General features: G+C 40.5%; 2 protein-coding genes across 2 annotated transcripts in view; both read left to right on the top strand.

Annotated features, from left to right (window-relative positions):
- The window catches only part of rfc2 (replication factor C (activator 1) 2), a 33,667-nt gene extending 19,608 nt beyond the window's left edge, over positions 1 to 14,059 (top strand). The window contains exons 6-11 of the mRNA XM_062533679.1: positions 3,700 to 3,800; positions 3,908 to 4,065; positions 13,165 to 13,230; positions 13,372 to 13,452; positions 13,565 to 13,678; positions 13,811 to 14,059. Of these exons, the coding sequence (XP_062389663.1) occupies positions 3,700 to 3,800; positions 3,908 to 4,065; positions 13,165 to 13,230; positions 13,372 to 13,452; positions 13,565 to 13,678; positions 13,811 to 13,912 (622 nt within the window). The 3' untranslated portion in view covers positions 13,913 to 14,059. The remainder of the gene's footprint in view (positions 1 to 3,699; positions 3,801 to 3,907; positions 4,066 to 13,164; positions 13,231 to 13,371; positions 13,453 to 13,564; positions 13,679 to 13,810) is intronic.
- A 4,927-nt stretch (positions 14,060 to 18,986) lies between these two features.
- On the top strand, positions 18,987 to 19,871 carry LOC134078055 (uncharacterized). Its single transcript, XM_062533677.1, has 2 exons — positions 18,987 to 19,265; positions 19,362 to 19,871. The coding sequence occupies exons 1-2, from the start codon at positions 19,096 to 19,098 to the stop codon at positions 19,798 to 19,800; spliced, it is 609 nt and encodes a 202-aa protein (XP_062389661.1). The 5' UTR covers positions 18,987 to 19,095; the 3' UTR covers positions 19,801 to 19,871.
- Positions 19,872 to 20,173: the final 302 nt, after the last annotated feature.

Genomic DNA, 20,173 nt, shown 5'->3' with positions numbered 1-20,173 from the left:
TAGCTTTCCTGTAGGCTAGGCATAGGAGCAGGGCTGTACGCTTAGCTTTTTCATTAGGAGCACAGGTGCTCCTAAATGAAAAAATTTAGGAGCACAGAGAAAAATTTAGGAGCACTAAGAAATTTCCTTGAAAACCTCATGCCTTAAGCAGGATACAGATCATTCACAGCAGTGGCAATCCTAGTCTCTGCTCAAACCCTCCACACACACAGAAAATGGCTTGTCTTGTTTCTATTTCATATTTTGAATTCAGAGTTTGTATACATTTTGTTAACAATTTCTAGCATTTGCAATATCTTGAATACTTCATATTGATTACACTTGTCTTTAATGATATTACAGTGGTGGTGTGTAGGTCTAATTGAATGTCTGTCACTTTAAGTACCGTACTGAACATAATTAGGTTTCATTTGGTTTTAGGAAAATACTAGTCACGCATAGTTCAAGGATACATGTTTTCATTAAATAACATGAATGTTAAAAAAAAAATAATAAAGGTAAAGACAAATATTTCTGGTGTAATAGAAAAGATGAGTGTCTAGCAATGTTAACGTCTATGATTTAGGTAGCCTACCGTGGCATGGCATTGTGAGTTGTCCCGTTCTTTTTCCTTGGTCATGTTGGCTGGGTGCTTAACCTACTCTTACTTAACTTACCGTGACTTGTCTTGGAGTTTGGTATAGGCTATCTGTTATATACAATGAGTGACAACCAGTGCTAAAAAAAACGTTACGGTATTCTCCTGATAACGTTAGTGGAATGGATTTAATGTGAGCGTAGCCTACAAAGACGCAGAGTGGCTATATGATACAGCGCACATTTGCAATGAAAATGTTCCACCTTTTTGAAGCAGGAGTAGCACCGAATCGTGGTTAAATCCATCATTTAGACGACAGAATCAGTAGGATACCATTTTTGTTTCAAGTCTACCAGGCCTATGTCAAATGCAGGCTCGGGTTAAGTTGGGAGGAATTTAACATAGCCTGCAGTTTCCACACCGTGTTTATCAACCGGTACACGGTAATATAGTCAACATTTGTATCATAGTTCACCGTTTCACCGGTAATCGCTACATATAGTCACCAACTGATAACGAACAGATTGAAGAAAAAGAAGAATGGATTTGGAGTGACATTTCTTGCGTGTGTGTGAGAGCGCGAGGTTGATGCTGAAAGCCTGAGTGTCCAGCCAGGTGCAAGAGTTGTCAACTCCAGAGCTGTCAACTCTGAAATGTGTATACAGATGCGCGAAAATTTAACTATACTATACTTTGATCCACTTGCTGTTGATTCATTTTAAGAGCAAAATGCGAATGAAAGGGTTGAAATCAGTATTCGCACGTGTGCGACAATATATTTTTTTCAATTCGCACTAATATATATTTACTCGCATTTGCGACGAGCTGCCTGCAGTGTACAGCCCTGCATAGGAGGATAGGCTACGCGCTGTTGCTGCCACACTGTGGCTGCAACACCAAACTACATGCAAGCACACCAGAGATTTCTGCCAGAGTTAGCAAGCTAACTACACATGCCACAACACAACATACTCCTAAGTTGCAGCTTCTCTCATTCATATACAAATCAACATCCCACAGAATATCCATACGACAATATTCAGCAAGTAATGTCAACTATTTAAGTAGTTACACTGATGATGCAAAGTTGGCTAGCAAGCAAGCTAATGAAACTAATATGGAATGTTTGGGGCTGTATAGTACTTTGGGTCTACTGCTGTGGACATAAGATATTGGGGGGAAATTGAGATGTGTGAAACACATAGCTGAAACACTATTTGACTGAAATAGTAGCCTATTCAGAAGTTATTTGTTATATACAAAAGACTAAAATGTTTTGACTAAAACTTGACTAAGATACCTTGAGTTTTCTAAAACGAGACTAAAATGTCAATGTCAATTTATTTATATAGCACTTTAAAAAACAACCACAGTTGACCAAAGTGCTGTAAAACAAACAGTCAGACAAACAAGAAACATAGGGTACATATTAGACAACAGAGGCTAGACGGAGCGGCGTAGTCGCCAGCGTGCCCACCAAATGATGAGACTTCTACTGTGCGTTTAGACCAAGACCGTCAAAAGCGTCAAGAGCGCCGGAAATCACTCATTTTCTATGGAGAGTCGGCGTTACCGGCATCAAAAGCGTTCTGGGCGTGAGTGTGGCTTCATGAGCCGGGCGTCAAAAAAAAGTTGAGCCTTAGTTAACTTTATGGTAATGAGCTATGACACGGTTCGGCGTCAACTAATCAGAATGTCAAACTCGCAGGATTGCTGCTTGTGGTTTGTCCGAATGTTTCACGTCATGGCTTTGACGCTTTCGGCGCCGAACTGGGTTGAGCGTCGAGCTATGAGCTTCACCAGCGACTTTGACGCTTTTGACGGTCTTGGTCTGAACACACAGTAAGTTGACCAAACTAGACTGACAAAAATGTTATTTAAACGACTAAATATTACTAAGACTAAAAAGAACATCTAGTCACAAGACTAAGACTACGACTAAATTAAAAATAGGTGACAAAATTAACACTACACTGAAGAGTTTTTTGTATCTTAAATTAATGTTTCCAAAATAATTTCAGTGCTGTGCAGCTCAACCTTGTTGCTGGAAGTCTACAAGGACTATTTTCAGGTTCTGCATGCCATCATTGTGCTGCTGCTCCCATGGTGTTCCTTGATTACTACTGTTCTCTCTCACTCCACAAACACACCACTTAAACTAACATTCTTAAAATTTGAATTTCTTTATACTGAAATGTTTTCTTTTTGAAATGTTAAAAGGTCAGAAATGTCTAAACTGAATAACACCATCTTTACTAACTGGATGTGGGGAGAGCATTTACAGCAGACTAGAGTAATTATCTAATCTTTGAGGCACATTAAAAATGGCATAGCCCATGCGGCTGTTAGTTTACTCAGTTGTTGCCTTGTAAAGTTCAAAGCCATCTTCTGACATTAGCCATTTCAAATACATGTAAATATTTTTTTCAACATTTTGTACAGACAATATATAAACAATGAAGTATAGTGCTAGCATAAGAGCTAATGCAACACACCAGTGCAGACCCAAAACCAAACTGTTCAAGTCTTGAGGTAGCTCCAGAGATGGCTCACTTAGGCCTACCCACAGATTGGTGCGGGAAAGTGCCGAGATTACAAAAAATTATGGGATTACAAAAACTGGTGGAGCACTATAAACTTAAAACTACTAATTTGTACACATAACACAAAGTGCTAATAATGGGCGTTAATACAAACCCTTTTTTTAAAGCAAACTTGTACTGTTTGGATTTACAGAGTAGGACTGCTTAAAATGTTCCCTTTTTCAACAGAATTTCTGACACAGGTCTGATTAATCACATAGAGCACCTTTCTACATTCATATCGGAACAATATTAAGAGTAATTATAGTGACAAAGTTATCCTGCAAGTTGCTCATGAAGTTTGTGGTTCAGTTGAATTTTATTGCCCTCTGTTGACACTTTCTATTTCAACCACCTATGAGAATGTGATGCACACTATTTGATGAATTTACAAGGAACCACCACAGTTATCCCTAATTTATGTGTACTACATATTTTTTTGTAATTGATGTAATGCTTTAATGTTATATCTTTAATTGAGCCCAGACGGTGTGTTCATGTTGTAATCTAGAGGAATTTTCTTCACCTGTTTTTCTAAAGCATGACTGATGGAGCTCAGCAAGCACTGAGGCGCACCATGGAGATCTATTCCAAAACGACACGCTTCGCTCTGGCCTGCAATGCATCAGACAAGATTATAGGTCAGCCTTTGGTCTTGCTATTATAGTGATGAATTGTATTGTTCACTGTTCCCATACGTGCTTTACCTAATCTTGTTTCACCTAATGATTGATATTACTTTCACCAGAGCCAATTCAGTCACGTTGTGCAGTGCTTCGCTACACAAAGCTACGGGATGACCAGATCATGATGCGTTTGATGGAGGTGGTGGAGAAGGAAAGACTTACTGTCACCAATGATGGTTTGGAGGCAATCATCTTCACAGCACAAGGAGATATGAGACAGGTTTGGATTGCTTGGATTTAGCGCTACTGCTGTTTACTATCTATTGATTGATTGATTGATTTATTACTTACTTTTTTTTTGGCATATGCAAGGTGAACTTCAATTGCTAAAAATAGGCTAGTCATCATTCACTGCTGTAACTGCCATCTCTTTGTGTAAGGCAAATTTAAGCTTTGTCAGTGGTTTGAAAATAGCCCATTTTGAAGTAGCCCCATGACCGCTGCTACAGGCTATATTGTGTTGCTAATGCAAACAACGGTCTACAACCCCTGGCAAAAATCACCACTCTTGAAGGATATTCATTCAATTGTTTTATTTTTTAGAAAAAGACCAATCACAGATGTGGCTCAGAAATATGTTTCTGTAACAGATGGAAATTCTAGTGAAAGATGTAGCTAGTGTTAATTTCGTCAGATGAGATGAGACTAAATATGTTCGTCAACGACCTTTTTTTCGAGACTAAGACGAGACGATGACGAGACTGAACCAATGTCCTGAAACGCTGACTAAGACTCAGGGACGTGCACAGGAATTTTGAGGGGCAGTTGCTCGGACCTGAAAAAAGGGCACCCCCCCCCCCCAAAAAAAAAAAACGCAACTCATCTCTAGGCCTATCTGCCCTATGTGCCTTCTCCTGGTCCACATTTTCCGGGGTCAGGGGGCTTGTGGCTGCTCCTCATCTTATAACGTAGCCTAAGAAAAATTGTCATTACAAGGCTAAAATATGAGTCTGATTAATTAATCAATTCGCAAACACAGTGTCATCTTTATGTCATCACAGTGCATAGTCTCTGTCTCACCTGCTGGTTGGCTTTTTCGTAGCCAACCCTACAGTGATGTGCTGCCCTTTTGCCTACTTGAGTTGTCTCTCCCTCTCCTGAATGTTTTCAGTGGTCATTTTTACTTCAATAGCCTACCCTAAATAGTGATAGGATTTAAGCATTTAACCATTTTGAATGAAATAATGCATGTGATGCATTAGGCTATTTCCATCATTTATTCTTCTTGCAAAAACGAAATGTGAGAAACGAACTATTATGCCTACCAAAAAAATAGTAGCCTGCTATGGGACAACGGGCTGCTTGTCTGCTTGCAAGCTCTGTCTGATTATTTAGGCTAAACGTAGCAAACAGCCTGGATTTATGGAGATTGTAATTAATATCGTAAAACTTCATGATGATTGTTCGTTTGTTATACATCACAAACTAACCTTTTCCGACAACGTTGAGGAGGCACCAGACAACCGCGACAATATCTTTCGTCTAGGGCCGCGATAGATTGTCATGCAGGCTCAACTCAGGTGCCGGTCGCGTGCAGCGCTGCAGCTACAGTATGTAAACAGAATTTGCCCTCCCTCTGACTTTCGCTCTCGGTGCCCCAATGGAAGTGAATGAGGCTACTTTTACTTTGCGATTTAAAAAAAAATCTAGACCCACGTGAAATAAATTGTAGCCTACGATTTATTATTATTTTTTACCCTCGGAAGGGCAACATGAGTCGAGAAGGGCATATGGGCAGTTGCCCGAGCAACCTGAGCAACCCCCCTGTGCACGTCCCTGCTAAGACTATAATAAAATGCATTACTGTTGACAAAAAAAGACGAGACTAAAATGTTTTGCATGATTTAAAAACTAAGATAAAATCTCTATTCGTCTTCATCTACAAAATGAGAAGACAGAATATCTACCTGTTACGCATTCAAAATAGTCCAAATGAATTCATGGGCAGCAGCTTTCCTGTAGGCTAGCTATGCGCTGTTGCTGCAATCCTGTGGCTGCAACACCAAACTACATGTAAGAACACCGGAGATTTCTGCTAGAGTTAGCAAGCTAACTGACTAACTACCAGTGCCACAACACATAAGTTGCAGCTTCTCTCGTTCATATACAAATCAACATCCCTCAGAGTATCCATACGAAAATATTCAGCAAGTAATGTCAACTATTTAACTAGTTACACTGATGATGCAAAGTTCGCAAGCAAGCTAATGGAAGCTAATATGAAATGTTTGGGGCTGTATGGCGTTTAGGCGCATAGGCCTACTGCCATCTAGTGTAGCGGAGTAAAACATTCGTAGGCCTACTTTGGGTCTACTGCTGTAGACATAAGATATTGGGGGAAAATTGAGATGTGTGAAACACATAGCTGAAACACTATTTGACTGAAAGGGACTGGGGTTGCAAATTAGCCAACTGGCTAGAAACCTTTTATGTAACACGTCTACAGACATTGTTATGGCATTGACTGTGATAGCTATGTATGTAATAATGTGCGCTGCATTGTCCCTGACAAATAAACAAATAAAAAAAATAATAAAAAAATAGTACCCTATTCAAAAGTGTCTTGTTATATAAAAAAGTCTAAAATGTTTTGACTAAAACTTGACTAAGATACCTTGAGTTTTCTTTTGACTAAAACGAGACTAAAATGATGAGACTTTTAGTCGACTAAAACTAGACTGACAAAAATGATATTTAAAAGACTAAATATGACTAAGACTAAAAAGAACATTTCGTCACAAGACTAAGACTATGACTAAATTAAAAATAGGTGACAAAATTAACACTAGATGTAGCTGGGTGAATCTCATGAAGCCTATCAAATTGAATAAAATATTATCTGCCTCATTTGATTGTGACTAAATAGAATGTGACAATTTATTTTCTGATAAAAGTATTATAGTAAAACAATTATTTGTTTACTTTATTTCTGTGTTATGGTAGCATGATCCAGAGTAATTCTCATTACCGGTACGGGAAATGAAAGGGAGACCATTAGTAAGCGGAAGGAAAGTTGCAGATTTTTTTCAGACTGAAATTGGTCTGGAATCAGAACAAAAACTACATTGTATGTGTACTTAAATGGCCTACTGTCTACATATTCCCTGCGTTCTTTGGTCATATCTAATTAAGAAAATGAGAAAGAAACAATATGGTCCTTATAGCATTGCTGATCAAAACATGTTATTGGAGGTGCCTGTGACTTTTGCACAGTGCTATATATAGCCAAGAACGAAAACCTTGTCATCCGACAGAATGCCTTAAGGATTTTTCTTTTTAGTTTACCGAATCATAATATTTTCTCCAAAAAATTAAGCCATGCTAGTATTGTCATCATGGCTCCCGCCAGGTAGAGTACTTACAGCGCCCTCCACAATTATTGGCACCCCTGGTTAAGATGTTCTTTAGCTTCTAATAAATTCATTTTTTTTCCAAATAATATAGGACCACAATGAAAAAAAGCGTAAAATCCAACCTTTAATACAAGTGCATTTATTTAGAAGGAAAAAAATCCCACATTAAGAAATAATTATTCCTCATAAAATCACCTGTTCCACAATTATTGGCACCCCTAACAATTCCTAGGAAATAAATGTAATTAAAGTATTTCTGTAATTTCTGTAATTTCTACAGTAGTTTACAAAGTCAATCAGAGTATGTAGGAACATTTAATTAGTAATTCTTAACATCCTGTTTCCCTGGGCTATCAATATGACGTGACACAGAGGCCATTTCTCTTCAACATGGGAAAGACAAAGGAACACACTGTTCAAGTAAGGCAGATGTGTGTCGACCTTCACAAGTAAGGCAATGGCTATAAGAAAATAGCCACTCGCACACCTGCCCATATCTATGGTCAGAGGAATCGTTAAGAAGTTTAAAACAACTGGAACAGTGGTAAACAAACCTGGAAGAGGACGCAAGTTTATTTTGCCACCACGCACAAAAAAAATCTCCAAAACTCACTGTTACAGAATTGCAACAAATGGTTGCATCTTGGGGTCACAAAGTCTCCAAAACAACCATCAGGCACTATCTACATGCCAACAAGTTGTTTGGGAGGCATGCAGGGAAAAAAACCTTTCTCACTCAAAATCATAAGTACAAACGTCTGGAGCGGTACTGGGCCTTCAACTGGGACCGTGTGCTTTGGTCAGATGACACAAAGTTAGAGCTTTTTGGCAACAAACACTCTTAAGTGGGTCTGGCGTAACAAAAAGATGAGTATGCAGAACAGCACCTCATGCCCACTGTGAAGTATGGGGAAGGATCGTTGATGCTGTGGGCCTGTTTCTCTTCCAAAGGGCCTGGGAACCTTGTTAGGGTGCATGGCATCATGAATGCTTTGAAATACCAGGACATTTTAAATCAAAATCTGGTGGCCTCTGCCCGAAAGCTGAAGATGGATCGTCACTGGGTCTTTCAGCAAGATAATGACCCTAAACATATGGCCAAGTCTACACAGAAATGGTTCACCAGACACAGTATCAAGCTCCTACCATGGCCATCTCAGTTCCCAGACCTCAACCCCATTGAAAACTTGTGGGGTGAGTTGAAGAGGAGAGTGCAGAGGAGAGAACTCAGGTCATTGGATGATTTGGAGATTTTGTGCAAAGAGGAATGGTCGAAGATCCCTCTTTCTGTTTTCTCTAATCTTGTGAAACATTATAAGACAAGATTAGGTGCTGTTTTATTAGCAAAAGGGGGTTGTACAAAGCATTCACATCAGGGGTGCCAATAATTGTGGCACACATGATTTGATGTAAAATAATTATTTCTTAATGTGGGATTTTTTTCCTTCTAAATAAATGCACTTGTATTAAAGGTTGGATTTTACGCTTTTTTTCATTGTGGTCCTATATTATTTGGAAAAAAAATGAATTTATTAGAAGCTAAAGAACACATCTTAACCAGGGGTGCCAATAATTGTGGAGGGCGCTGTATGTCTGTTTATAAACTTAAATACACCCTGCTGAAAAAGAACAGCCTGACCAGCCAAAGGTGGTTTGCTGGTTGACCAGCTTGTTAACCAGATAGTTTGTCCACTCTATGATGGTTGACCAGCTAGACAAGCAAAACTCTTGCGAAAACATACATTCAGCTGGTTTACCCATCTTACTACGGTAATTCAGCTGGTTTCGTCGTACCACTTCAAGCTGGTCATTTTAGTCGGTGTTGCCGATCTACATTGCTGGACTGGCCATGCCATCTTATGTTGGTCATTCTAGTAGGGATGCACCGATCCGATATTTGGATCGGATATCGGCCCCGATATTGACAAAATAGCTGGATCGGGGCTCGGAAGAAATGAGCAGATCCATGGGCCAATCCGAATTTAATTTAATTTAAAGAGAAACTATGCAGGATTGGCGTATTCATCTTAAGTTTCGGTTTCGTTTTTCATTTTCGCTCGTTTTATGCTTGCATATTTCTCTGCAGAGCTTCCCCGACAGCTTTAGCGTGTATATTTATATATAGGCTATATATAAATATATAAATTGCAAGCGTGGTTCTTCTTGTTCTTTATGCGTCTCAGCCTTCCAGATGTGAACAGGGAACGATAGTCTCCTGAACAAACTGCAAGGTTGCAATAGCGGGGGTGGGAGGTGGGAGGAAATATTAGCCTAGGCTACTGTTTTCGATAAAACTGGTCATTCAAGCAAAACAACCATTTCTAAGCGATTTTATGACTATGAAAAAGTTGCATAGGGTCTCTTTAAAAAAAAAAAAAGGCTTAGCCATGACGCCCAACCAGCCATTTAGCGCCGCTGTAGCATGCGGGTTAGGGTGCTTCACTTCACTGTGTGCTTTGAGTTTTTAAATTCACGGATGGGATAAATACAGAGACCAAATTTCCCTCATAGGATCTAAAGAATATCTATACTAGCCACCATTTGTCATATATTAATTACGATCTTCATGCGTTTTGCTGCATTTAGGCACTTCCAGGTCTGAGGCCTTTCAGACACTCTGAGGCAGTTTGCTACAACTTTAGATTAAGTTTTTTGTCTAACTGAACAGCCATGCCAAAGTGACACATATGATTATAATGTAGAAGTCCTCAGCAATAAGAAAATCAGAGTGAAGTGAATGTAAATAAAATATTTTTTATCTAAATAAAGTGAAAATACAACCTTACAAAATCCTATTTTCAAAGGTCTTCAAACTGTATAAAAACACACTATGAATATATCTGTCAAACTTTTGAAGTCTGCATGTTGTAAACATAAGTACTGGTTACATAAAAGTAAAAAAATAACATTCAGAAATATTTGGTGGTTTCACTACTAATTGAAAAAACTTCCAAATAAGTTTGATTTCTTCACAGCCAAGTGATCTTTCAGGTGAATACAGATTAGATGGGTGGGTCACACCTATAACTGTCCCCTCCCCACTGTCAGTGGTGACTGTCAATGGGACAATTGTCAAAACAAAGGCCAGCTCCCTTTCACATCTCTTGAAAAGAAGCCAATACACAGGAAATCCAGATCAGATAAAAAATACTTGTCTTTGGATAAATAATCTAAAAAGAATGTGTCCAACATATCCATACCCTGTCAGGGTCACACTTAAAGGTAGCCTATGCATGGGCAATGAATTAGTACCAGGAGTTGGGTAGCAAGGGGAGTCAAGTAGGTCCTGATTTTCCTTATGTTATATATTGTGTAGCGGCACGACCTTGCTACTAAGGCTACATGATCGAAGAAGGGTAGTTGGTTGTTGAGAAGGATTCCTACGTTTCTTGCAGTCCTGGTAGGTGCAACAGACAAGGAGTCGATTTTGATGTTGATGTCATGATGTATTGTAGGTTTGGCTGGGAGGATCAGCAATTCTGTTTTTGAGAGGTTTAGCTGGAGGTGGTGTGCCTTCATCCATGTTGATATGTTTGAGAGGCAGTCTGAGATTCGTGTCAAGACCAAGGGGTCATCAGGTGGAAAGGACCGATAAAGCTGTGTGTCATCAGCATAGCAGTGGTATGAGAAGCCATGCGAGTGGATGATCTGTCCCAAGGAGGTGGTGTAGATAGCAAAGAGAAGGGGGCCCAGCACTGAGCCCTGGGGGACCCCTGTGGAGAGAAAGTGAGGTGCGGACAGCTGTCCAAGCCACGATACTTTAAACGAGCGTCCTGTGAGGTAGGATTCAAACCAGGAAAGAGCTGAGCCAGAGATGCCCATGTTTGAGAGTATAGAGGGAAGGATGCTGTGATTTACCGTTTCAAAGGCAGCCTATAAGTCAAACAGAATGAGCCCTCTAAAATGGTTTAACCCGGTCCTGATTGGGTAATTTGCTGGCCTATTTAAGGCTGGCTCATTTCATGTTGAGGGAAGCTTGAGAATTCTTGTGAGAGAAGGCTGGAGAGTACAGAGAATGTGACTGGTATTGAGTTAAGTAACCTGTTAGTTAATTTCTTTTCTCTTTTCGTCAGAAATTTATTTTTGTTTTCTATTTGTCGGGTCACTATTTTTGCACTGTGAATAAATCTGCACTCCACCAAAATCCACGTTTGCTTGCTGTGTCTTCCCCCCATCATCACTTCACCTCAGTGAGTCCTAGCTGCTCATCCTGTGCCGCAACGGCCGTATTTTTACATAGTTTTTCCTTACCCCTGTTGCTCCTGGGTGCCCCTTGTCCCCTTTTTGTTTAACCTGTTTTTAGTCAACTTTACCAAGGGTGCCAATAATTCTGGAGGGTACTGTATATCTTGTATGTATATTTGGACGTATGGATTCATCAACATTTGATGCAGATCACGTGACAATTTTATGATTGCACGCAGGGCTGGACTGGGACCAAAAAACGGCCCGGGCATTTTTGGCCATAGTGGCCCACCATGATAATTTAGACCTACACGATAAAACATATGTGCACACTGTTTTGTTTGTAACAAATATTTAAGTAAACCGCAGTAGCCTGCATGGAAGCGAGTAGGCTAGCCTTGCTAAAAAAATATTAATTATTATACTCTCTCTCTCACTCTCTCACTCACTCACTCACTCACTCACTCACTCACTCACACTCACACTCACACTCACACACACACACACACACACACACACACACTAGAGTGACCTTTAAACCAGCAAGGATGAGGTTGTGCACAAAACTCATGCTATTAAATGCTTCACTAAATAAAACCTGCTATAATTTATGTTGAGGATTTGCACAGTTTTAGCCAACAATTCACCTTGATATTTAGTGAAGATGTATAGGCTACACATCCCAAAACATTTTCATTTCAATGTTCTATCACCATTCCTGTTTCATTCCATGCGTCTGACTGCATGTCTGTGTGTATGGGTGTCTGCTTGTCTGCGCAAAGAAATTTGATAGTTTGCTTGTTGTACTGCGTCCAGATTGACAACAATTTCGACCAATCGTGACTGTCTTAAGATTTCAGAAGGTTGATGGCGAGCCGACAACTCGTTAATTTGATGGGTATCGCAATTCAAATGCATGCGAGAGGGGTAGGCCTACTCAGAAACCACACAAAAAGACGCGCTCACACTATAAAACTTTGTTTTGCTTAACTGGGTGCTGAATCCTACAAAGTAGACAGGTTAATACATATAAGAAGCAAGGGGAAGCAGCAGTCGCAGATTTCAAACTTTTAATTGTTCGTTGTGCGCACAAAAAGTTCAGCCAACATTTCGGCTACTTCTTACCTGGCTCACAGTAGCTATTCTGACCTCATCCTCAATCTGTCCCTGCTGGGTCACGTCTCTCACCTCTTCCTCCTCCTCCGAATCAATTTGAATAGCTAGGCCTACTCCTTCTTCTGTGTAACTCTGTTGCGCACTCGGTGCTGCTTCTGCACTGCTGCTATGTTGACGGCCCTGTTTGAACTTGTGGTGGCAAACATTTCTGTAATTTTAGCACATTTTTGCTGCATCCACTTGTAGGCTTTTGCCTTTTATCTCGCAACTTCTCTGCGCCCCCCTTGCGCTTTTGTGGTTTGTCTTTGTATATTTTCATATACGGACGGTCTCAAACTCCGGTCGAACGCCAAGAGGGAGATGAGGCCGGGAGGGAGACAGGGAGGGGCCTGAGATTTCATTGGATTAGCTCAATGTCAATTAAGGCAGTCAACCAATGGGCCGCGATTCGCCACCGTTGCGGCCGTACGCTATATAAATGAGGCTAATATTGGGTTTTATAATTATGAAATTATGACAGCCTCGGCCCAATATATGCGTCGGCCCACCGGGCATTGCCCGGTATGCCCTATGGCCAGTCCATGCCTGATTGCACGTATTATAGTTGTTTTCATATTTAAATACAACTATAAAACTGAAATTTCTGCTCTAATTTTTTCAACCAGGCACTTAACAATCTCCAGTCAACAAATTCAGGATTTGGTTTTATCAACAGTGAAAATGTTTTCAAGGTACTTTCTTATTTGTTTTGTATATGTTAAACTATTTTTCCTGTCATAAAATGTGAATAATAATAATTTTAATAGCAATAATAATAATATTTAATAATAAAACATACAAATAGAAAAAAAAACATTGATTGCTTTGTACAGGTCTGTGATGAGCCCCACCCTCTACTTGTTAAAAGTATGCTGGAGCATTGTGTTAATGCAAATATTGATGACGCTTATAAGGTATTTTGTTTAATGTTTAATTAAAGGTTTAATGCTGATAGTAGATGCTATTTTATTATAAGTTACTTTAGTCTGTTCCATGTATAATGACTTGCCCTGTCCGCCCCTGTAGATCATAGAGCAGCTTTGGTCTCTTGGTTACTCTCCAGAAGACATTATCGGAAATATCTTCAGAGTGTGTAAGACCTTTCCGATGCCAGAGTATCTGAAATTGGAATTCATAAAGGTACACATCCAGGATTGTATGAAAATGCCTTTCAATACCAAAAGCAATATGCTTTAGCTTATCAGTATATGAAAATGATAGGACGTCAACATAATGTTGTTGTTTTTTTTGTTGTTTGTTTCAATATTGCAGGAGATTGGTTACACTCACATGAAGGTGGCAGAGGGAGTAAATTCACTGCTGCAGATGGCTGGACTATTGGGAAGACTCTGTTGTAAGACAACTGTGCCATAATTAGGCTTGAGTGCATCTCACTGTTCCCCATACTGTTGCACACTGTACGTAGATCCACAGGTGAAGAGTTAAGACAGAGATGTGAAAATACGTTGTCTTCTCCTTCAAATCTATCTCTCTTCAATCTTAAATAAATAAATAAATGAATGCTTCATTTGTTGGCTTTTCTTATGAGCTATCCCGTGTGTGTGTGTGTGTGTGTGTGTGTGTGTGTGTGTGTGTGTGTGTGTGTGTGTGTGTGTGTGTGTGTGTGTGTGTGTGTGTGTGTGTGTGTGTGTGTGTGTGTGTGTGTGTGTGTGTGTGTGTGTGTGTGTGTGTGTGTGGTGTGTACAGACAGTAACCCTAGAGCAGGGGTATTCAATTAAAATTCAAAGAGGTCCAGTTACTAAAATTTCCTCCCAGCAAAGGTCCGAATCTTATTGTCACTCAAAATAGTGTAGACTACCCTGATGTTAATAAAATCAATAACGCATGTACATTTCAGGCCTATTGAATTTATTGCTAAATGTCAAGTGTTTTCAAAGTCATATGCTTTTAACATACCAACAAGTCTTAACTCGAATGGTAGCCTACGTGACTGCAAAACAATAGGCCTACTGTAGTTGTCTACATACCAATAAAGTTAACAGACAACAGACACTGAATTTATTCTGAATAAAATACATATAAAGTGCAAACACAGCTTTGAGCAGCCTGAACTATGGGCCTATATTTCAAGTAGGCCTAATGTAAAACATTAAGAATCTTTTGAATAAAATAAAATAAAACAAAACAAATACTGCTTTCTGAACAGCTGCATCAAGCATGTGCCAGCACATCCTTTGCTAATAGCTTCAACAACAAGAAAATCTGAACTATCTGGAAAGTTTCTGCAGCCGCATTACTGAACTAGCTGAACTAAATGCTCTCTTGTTTTGCACCAAAATCCACGCAATCTTTAACGAACACTCCTTTGCCTGTAAATGCATGCGTGATCACGCGAGTAGACCTGTCAGTGTGTTTACAACTTGATAATAGCCTACCTTCGCCAATGAGGTTATGAATCGGGGTTTGCGTTCGTTTGTCTGCAAGATAACTCAAAAACGTATGGGTGGAAGGTCTGTAGTGACCTAAACAAGAAACGATTACATTTTGGGAGAGATCCGAATAACCGTCTGGATTCAGGGGGCGCTTGCGGGGGTCTGCGCTCTAGGACTCGGAGTGCTTTTCAAGTTTGACTTGCCCTCACTGCGGACTTCTGCGCGTACCTTTCCTCAAATTACCCGTGTTTGATCTCATGTGACGCTAACGTTACCATTTTAAAAATCAACATCAGTTTCACAGCACATATCCACAGAACGAACATATTGGTTCGACTATTCATCTTTAAAAGTTCGGTTTTCACCATCTATTTTTGAGCAAGCCATTTTCTCTCCTCCTCTCTCCCTCCCTCCCGCTAGACCTATTCTCTGTTGCTGAAACGTAAATAATCGAGTTGATTGGCTTGGCTACAGATGATGCTCTTTCATAATATTAGGCCGACAATTTTAACGGGTTCGGACAGAACCGTCACTGGGTCCGGACGCGGACCACGGTCCGCCATTTGGTGATGCCTGCCCTAGAGAACTGTATTTAAGGTATCCATGGGGCATACTAAATCTGTGTTGACTATTATATGCATGGAAATGTGTGTGTTGAAATATACTTGACAGAGAAACATGGAGGCCTTATAGAACTCAATAATGTAATAACTCCCAATAATGTAACAATTTCAAGTTTCAACAAGTTACGGACACTGGCCCTCATTTATCAGAGTGTAGAAACCACCATAGATGTAAGTGCAGGAATTCTTATGACTGGGCTCACATGTGAGTTCACGTTACTCCAGATACAGCATAAGACTGAACATGTGTTTGTAAATGTGGCAGCTGAGGTTGAGGTTTTACACCCTTTTTTTGACCAACTTTTTAAGTTGACTAAAAAGAAAAGAAAATCATCTTTTGGAGATTGATCCTGTCCGCAGTCTGATGACACGATCCCAGAAGTCTTTATGCAAGGTTCTCAGCAGAGCTTTCCCCCCTGGTGTGGCAAACTTCTCTGAATTTGGTACATCAGCTGGTCAGCTCCTCAGCTGGTGGCACTCAACAGAGGAACTCTGTTCGCGTGTGCTCTGTTCAATTTTGTGTGCAGTCTCCAAAGATTTCGCAAGGGATGCCAAATGATGTCGCTGATGTAGAGAAAAAACGAATGCACAGGTAGAGAGTCCCAGTCTGTAATATGATAGTGGCAGCAGTGGGGGAGAAGGGGCATCGGTGTGTGGACAGGTACTGGGGACTGTCCTTACTGGTAGCTGATGTTCATGGGATCATGGGAGCTTCGTCTGAACCAAGTCTGTGGTACGCCTCCTTAACCTTCAGAGTGGAGATGTCTGGCAGAGGGCAGCTCACGCCGTTATACAAATTGCTTCTGTGGAAAAAAGACAAACGTGTTAGGCATGTGCATAGTGCATACTGAATGTAACTAAATGAGTTTTGTGCATGTGACTGTGCGTGCACTCATGGTTTGCTTGTATGAAGGAGGGAGTGTGTGTGTGTGTGTGTGTACTTCCACGGAAGTGCGGTAAGTATGAGAGTGTGTGAGAGAGGGTACATATGCAAGTAAGCAGGTAAGTACTTCTCAGTGTGCATAAATGTATGTGTACAAATGGATTTGTTGTGTGTGTGTGTGTGTGTGTGTGTGTTAGACCCCGAAGCCGCCGCCAGGCGCCGCCATTTGCGCCATTTAGAATTTCAGCCGCAGCCAGCCAATAATTTCGTAAGCCAAATTGAGCCGCCATCTGATAAACTTTGGCTGAGCCGGTTAGAATTTGCATCAAATAATAATGATATCATATAGACACACACATACGAAATAATTAAAAATAACGAGCGATTGCTACACGAGATATAGACTAGAACTAATTTCCCCCATTGGATTCATCACCACAGTCCTGTGCTGGTTGCTACGATACCGAGACTCAAAGTGAATTGACGACCAATTAAAACTGCACGTCTTCCACGCGATGGACTCATGGATGGACCTCACGTAGATAGATTCTAGTGGATTATTTATCGTGCTCACTCAGATGAAAATGGCGGAAAGAAGCAAGCAAGGTAAATGTAATCTCACGTTTCACATTCACACACTTTGCTAATTCCTACATAGGCATACTCAAACCTTTGTTGAATCTTCAGGGCCTGGTTGCACAAACACCCGAAGTTCCCGAACTAAAGATTGATGATATGAACCAAATATTTTGGAACGGAGGGATTTATATTGACTGCGATATTATTCCACCGTTTACAGATTGCTGCGTTGCTAGTTCACGACGCATGCTTCAGTGTACATTGAAATGAAATGTGCCGAACGTTGTGCAAAATAATATAATAACAATGTGTGCTTCAATTAACTATGAAGTTGGGCAGCGAATTGTATGTCATAAATAGATGCAATGCAAAACGTTATTCCGTGAAGTTTAAGACGTGTGCATATATTTCTTACACAGCAGCAGGGATATTTATGTTAGGCTACTACGGTGCCAATTGAATGCGCCTAGCACTATAGCTAATATTGGCAAATAGCTCAAGTAGATTAGTTCTAGCTATAAATCTTCACTTTAGGTGTTTCGTGCAACCATTCTTGGAAGTATGAATGGCTTTTTTTGTCAGGACTAGAATGCCATTGTTTCAGGACTAGTGTTTTATGGATATTTTTGTTCTCTTTTAGGACGCGGACTTAACAAATATATCAGCACACCACGAACACATCTTCTTAAGGATTCTGGTGTAACATGGAGGCCTCACAGTGTTGATTCTGCTCGTAGCCTTCGTTCACATTTTTGGACTTATATGGGCGATCTGTATGTGAACAACAATCGCATTGATGAGAAACTCTACTGCAAACTCTGCTTTGAAGCTGAAATGAAAAAAGATCATGGAATGCTATCAAAAGTGTACAGCTTGGGAGAAAAAACATCAAGTGGAAACTTCCTTGCTCATGCAAAAGCTGCACACAAGGAGAGTGCAATATTTCTCAAAGACCAATCGAGCAAACTGACTAACTGGATCCAAACTGTGCCTAAAGGAAGCCCAGCTACTTCCCAGTTTGATGTTAATCGTGACATCGTGTTGTGGCTGTGCCAAGACCTGCTTCCTTTTGAATTATTAGAAAAGGAAGGTTTCCAAGCTTTCAACAAGAAAAATGTCCATCTGAATTTGCCAACCAGTAGAGCCCTTGCAACAACAGCCCTGCCTGATGTCTACATGGGTTTGAAGTCCAAAGTCAAAGAACAACTGGCAGACATGGTCAGTGGTACTATAATGTTAGATGGCTGGACTGATGCACACCATCGATACCCATATGTTGGTGTGAGAATCTGCACTGTAGATGCAAACTGGAATTTCCCTCTGTTTACACTTTGTGTTAAACCTGTAGAAAGTCACACATCAGAAAACCTTACAGTGTTTGTAAGGGAATTACTTGATGAATTCCTCCCCAATGACAGAAATGTGTTGCTCTTTGACACAACAGATGGGGCAGCAAATATGATTAAATTGTCTCGGTTACTGGGCCATGAGAGAGTAACATGTGTAGCACACTGTTTACACAACTTACTCATAACAGACACTCTTACGAAAATCCCTGAAGCGCAAGTCTTAATTTCTCAATGCAAAGACATTGTCAGTGCACTGCACTTCAAGGCACATCTAATAGAGGAATTTAGGTTGGAGCAGAAAGAAGCAGACACATTTGCCAAGATTCAAGACCTGCAGCATGAAATTGATGCAGATTCCAATGATCCAATTGATGAGATGGATGATGCAGATGATTGGCAGCTGGGAACTAAGAATTCAAAACAGGGCCCACAGACACACAAAACACTGAAGACCACAGTGCCAACACGTTGGAACAGTGTCCTGAACATGATCAGAAGCCTCGTCAGCTTGGAGACAGAAGTCACTGAAATCCTGAAGAGGATAGGAAAGCCCTTGTTATGCCCCCTTCCTGATGACATCGAGCTACTTGGTAACTTAGTTAGCTTTTTGGAAGACTTTGAGAAATTCACACTGATTTTAAGTGAAGTCAGTCCAAACCTGAGTGCCATACCACTAATCAGGGCTCGAATCAAGAAAATCTGTACAGTGACTCCCAGAGATCCACCACTAATGAAGAGAATCAAAGAACGAATAATGAAGAATATGGACAAACGAATCCCCATGTCAGATCTGGTTAGAGCCGCTGCAGTGTTTGATCCAGCTGTCAGAGATATCGCTATGACGAAGGATGAAAGCAGGGAACTGCTGCAGAATCTCCATGAGAAACTGAACTCCTCCAGGTGACATTGACATTTCAGTGTACTTGCTAACCACATACTTTCTTTTCTTATGTGTTTGATTTTGCATTTGCCTTATGCATATATTTCACTTTTCAGATTCAGTTCAACTGTGTTTGGGGTTGGAGATGAGACGACTACGGATGGTGGTTCTGGTGGCCCTTCTGGCGGGGATGGTGACCACGATGTGGGAGGCAGAGCAAAACGCCTGCGACTAGAATTGTTAGCAGAGGCGCAAGAAGATGCAGAAGCTCATTCTTCAAATTGTATCCTTGACCAAGAGATAGATGCTTTTCTGGCCATGAGAACAAGAGACCAAGGAGCACTGGACTTTTGGCGAACCCATAGCAATACTTTCCCCATACTGTCCGCTATGGCCAGGTGCTACCTCTCCATTTCACCAGGGAGTGTGCCGGTAGAATGCATGTTTAGTTCCACTGGCCTTCTGCTCAATGGTAAACGATCATCACTTGCTCCTTCAAGGTGTAATATGATAAGCTTCATCCATGATAATGCCAAGTTATTGTATACAACTTAGCTTAATTACATTTAGCCCAAACACAACACATTGTAGGCTACTTGAAAGTTAATAATGAAAATGTAGTAGCATACATGTAACTAAATAAATATGTACATAATTTGTGAAAGTACAATCTGGTGAGGTTTTTTTATTACATTGTATTGCATTTTGTAGAAATATGGAGAAAGTCATGCATTGCTTGGAAATATTGAGATCTAGTAAATCAGTATAACATAGACTGATCTGTAGACATGAAGTGGCAGCTTAAGCCATTTGCAGCCATGAACATTTTGGCGGCTGCAGCAGCCATTTAGGTTTTGGCTGAGCCGGCTAGCCAGCCAATAACTTCATCAGCCAGCCGTTATTCTCAAAACAAATGGCTTCGGGGTCT

Source organism: Sardina pilchardus, chromosome 4 (assembly GCF_963854185.1).
Source record: "Sardina pilchardus chromosome 4, fSarPil1.1, whole genome shotgun sequence".
NCBI classification, from domain to species: domain Eukaryota; kingdom Metazoa; phylum Chordata; class Actinopteri; order Clupeiformes; family Clupeidae; genus Sardina; species Sardina pilchardus.
The sequence above is the reverse complement of the archived record's forward strand: the minus strand, read 5'-3'. Positions and strand labels throughout refer to the sequence as shown.

Excerpts from the sequence above, each read along its gene's own strand:
- LOC134078055 (XM_062533677.1), top strand. The coding sequence starts at position 19,096 with ATGAAGAGAATCAAAGAACGAATAATGAAGAATATGGACAAACGAATC. Across the intron at positions 19,266-19,361 it reads GAGAAACTGAACTCCTCCAG|ATTCAGTTCAACTGTGTTTG; the intron begins GTGACATTGACA and ends TTCACTTTTCAG.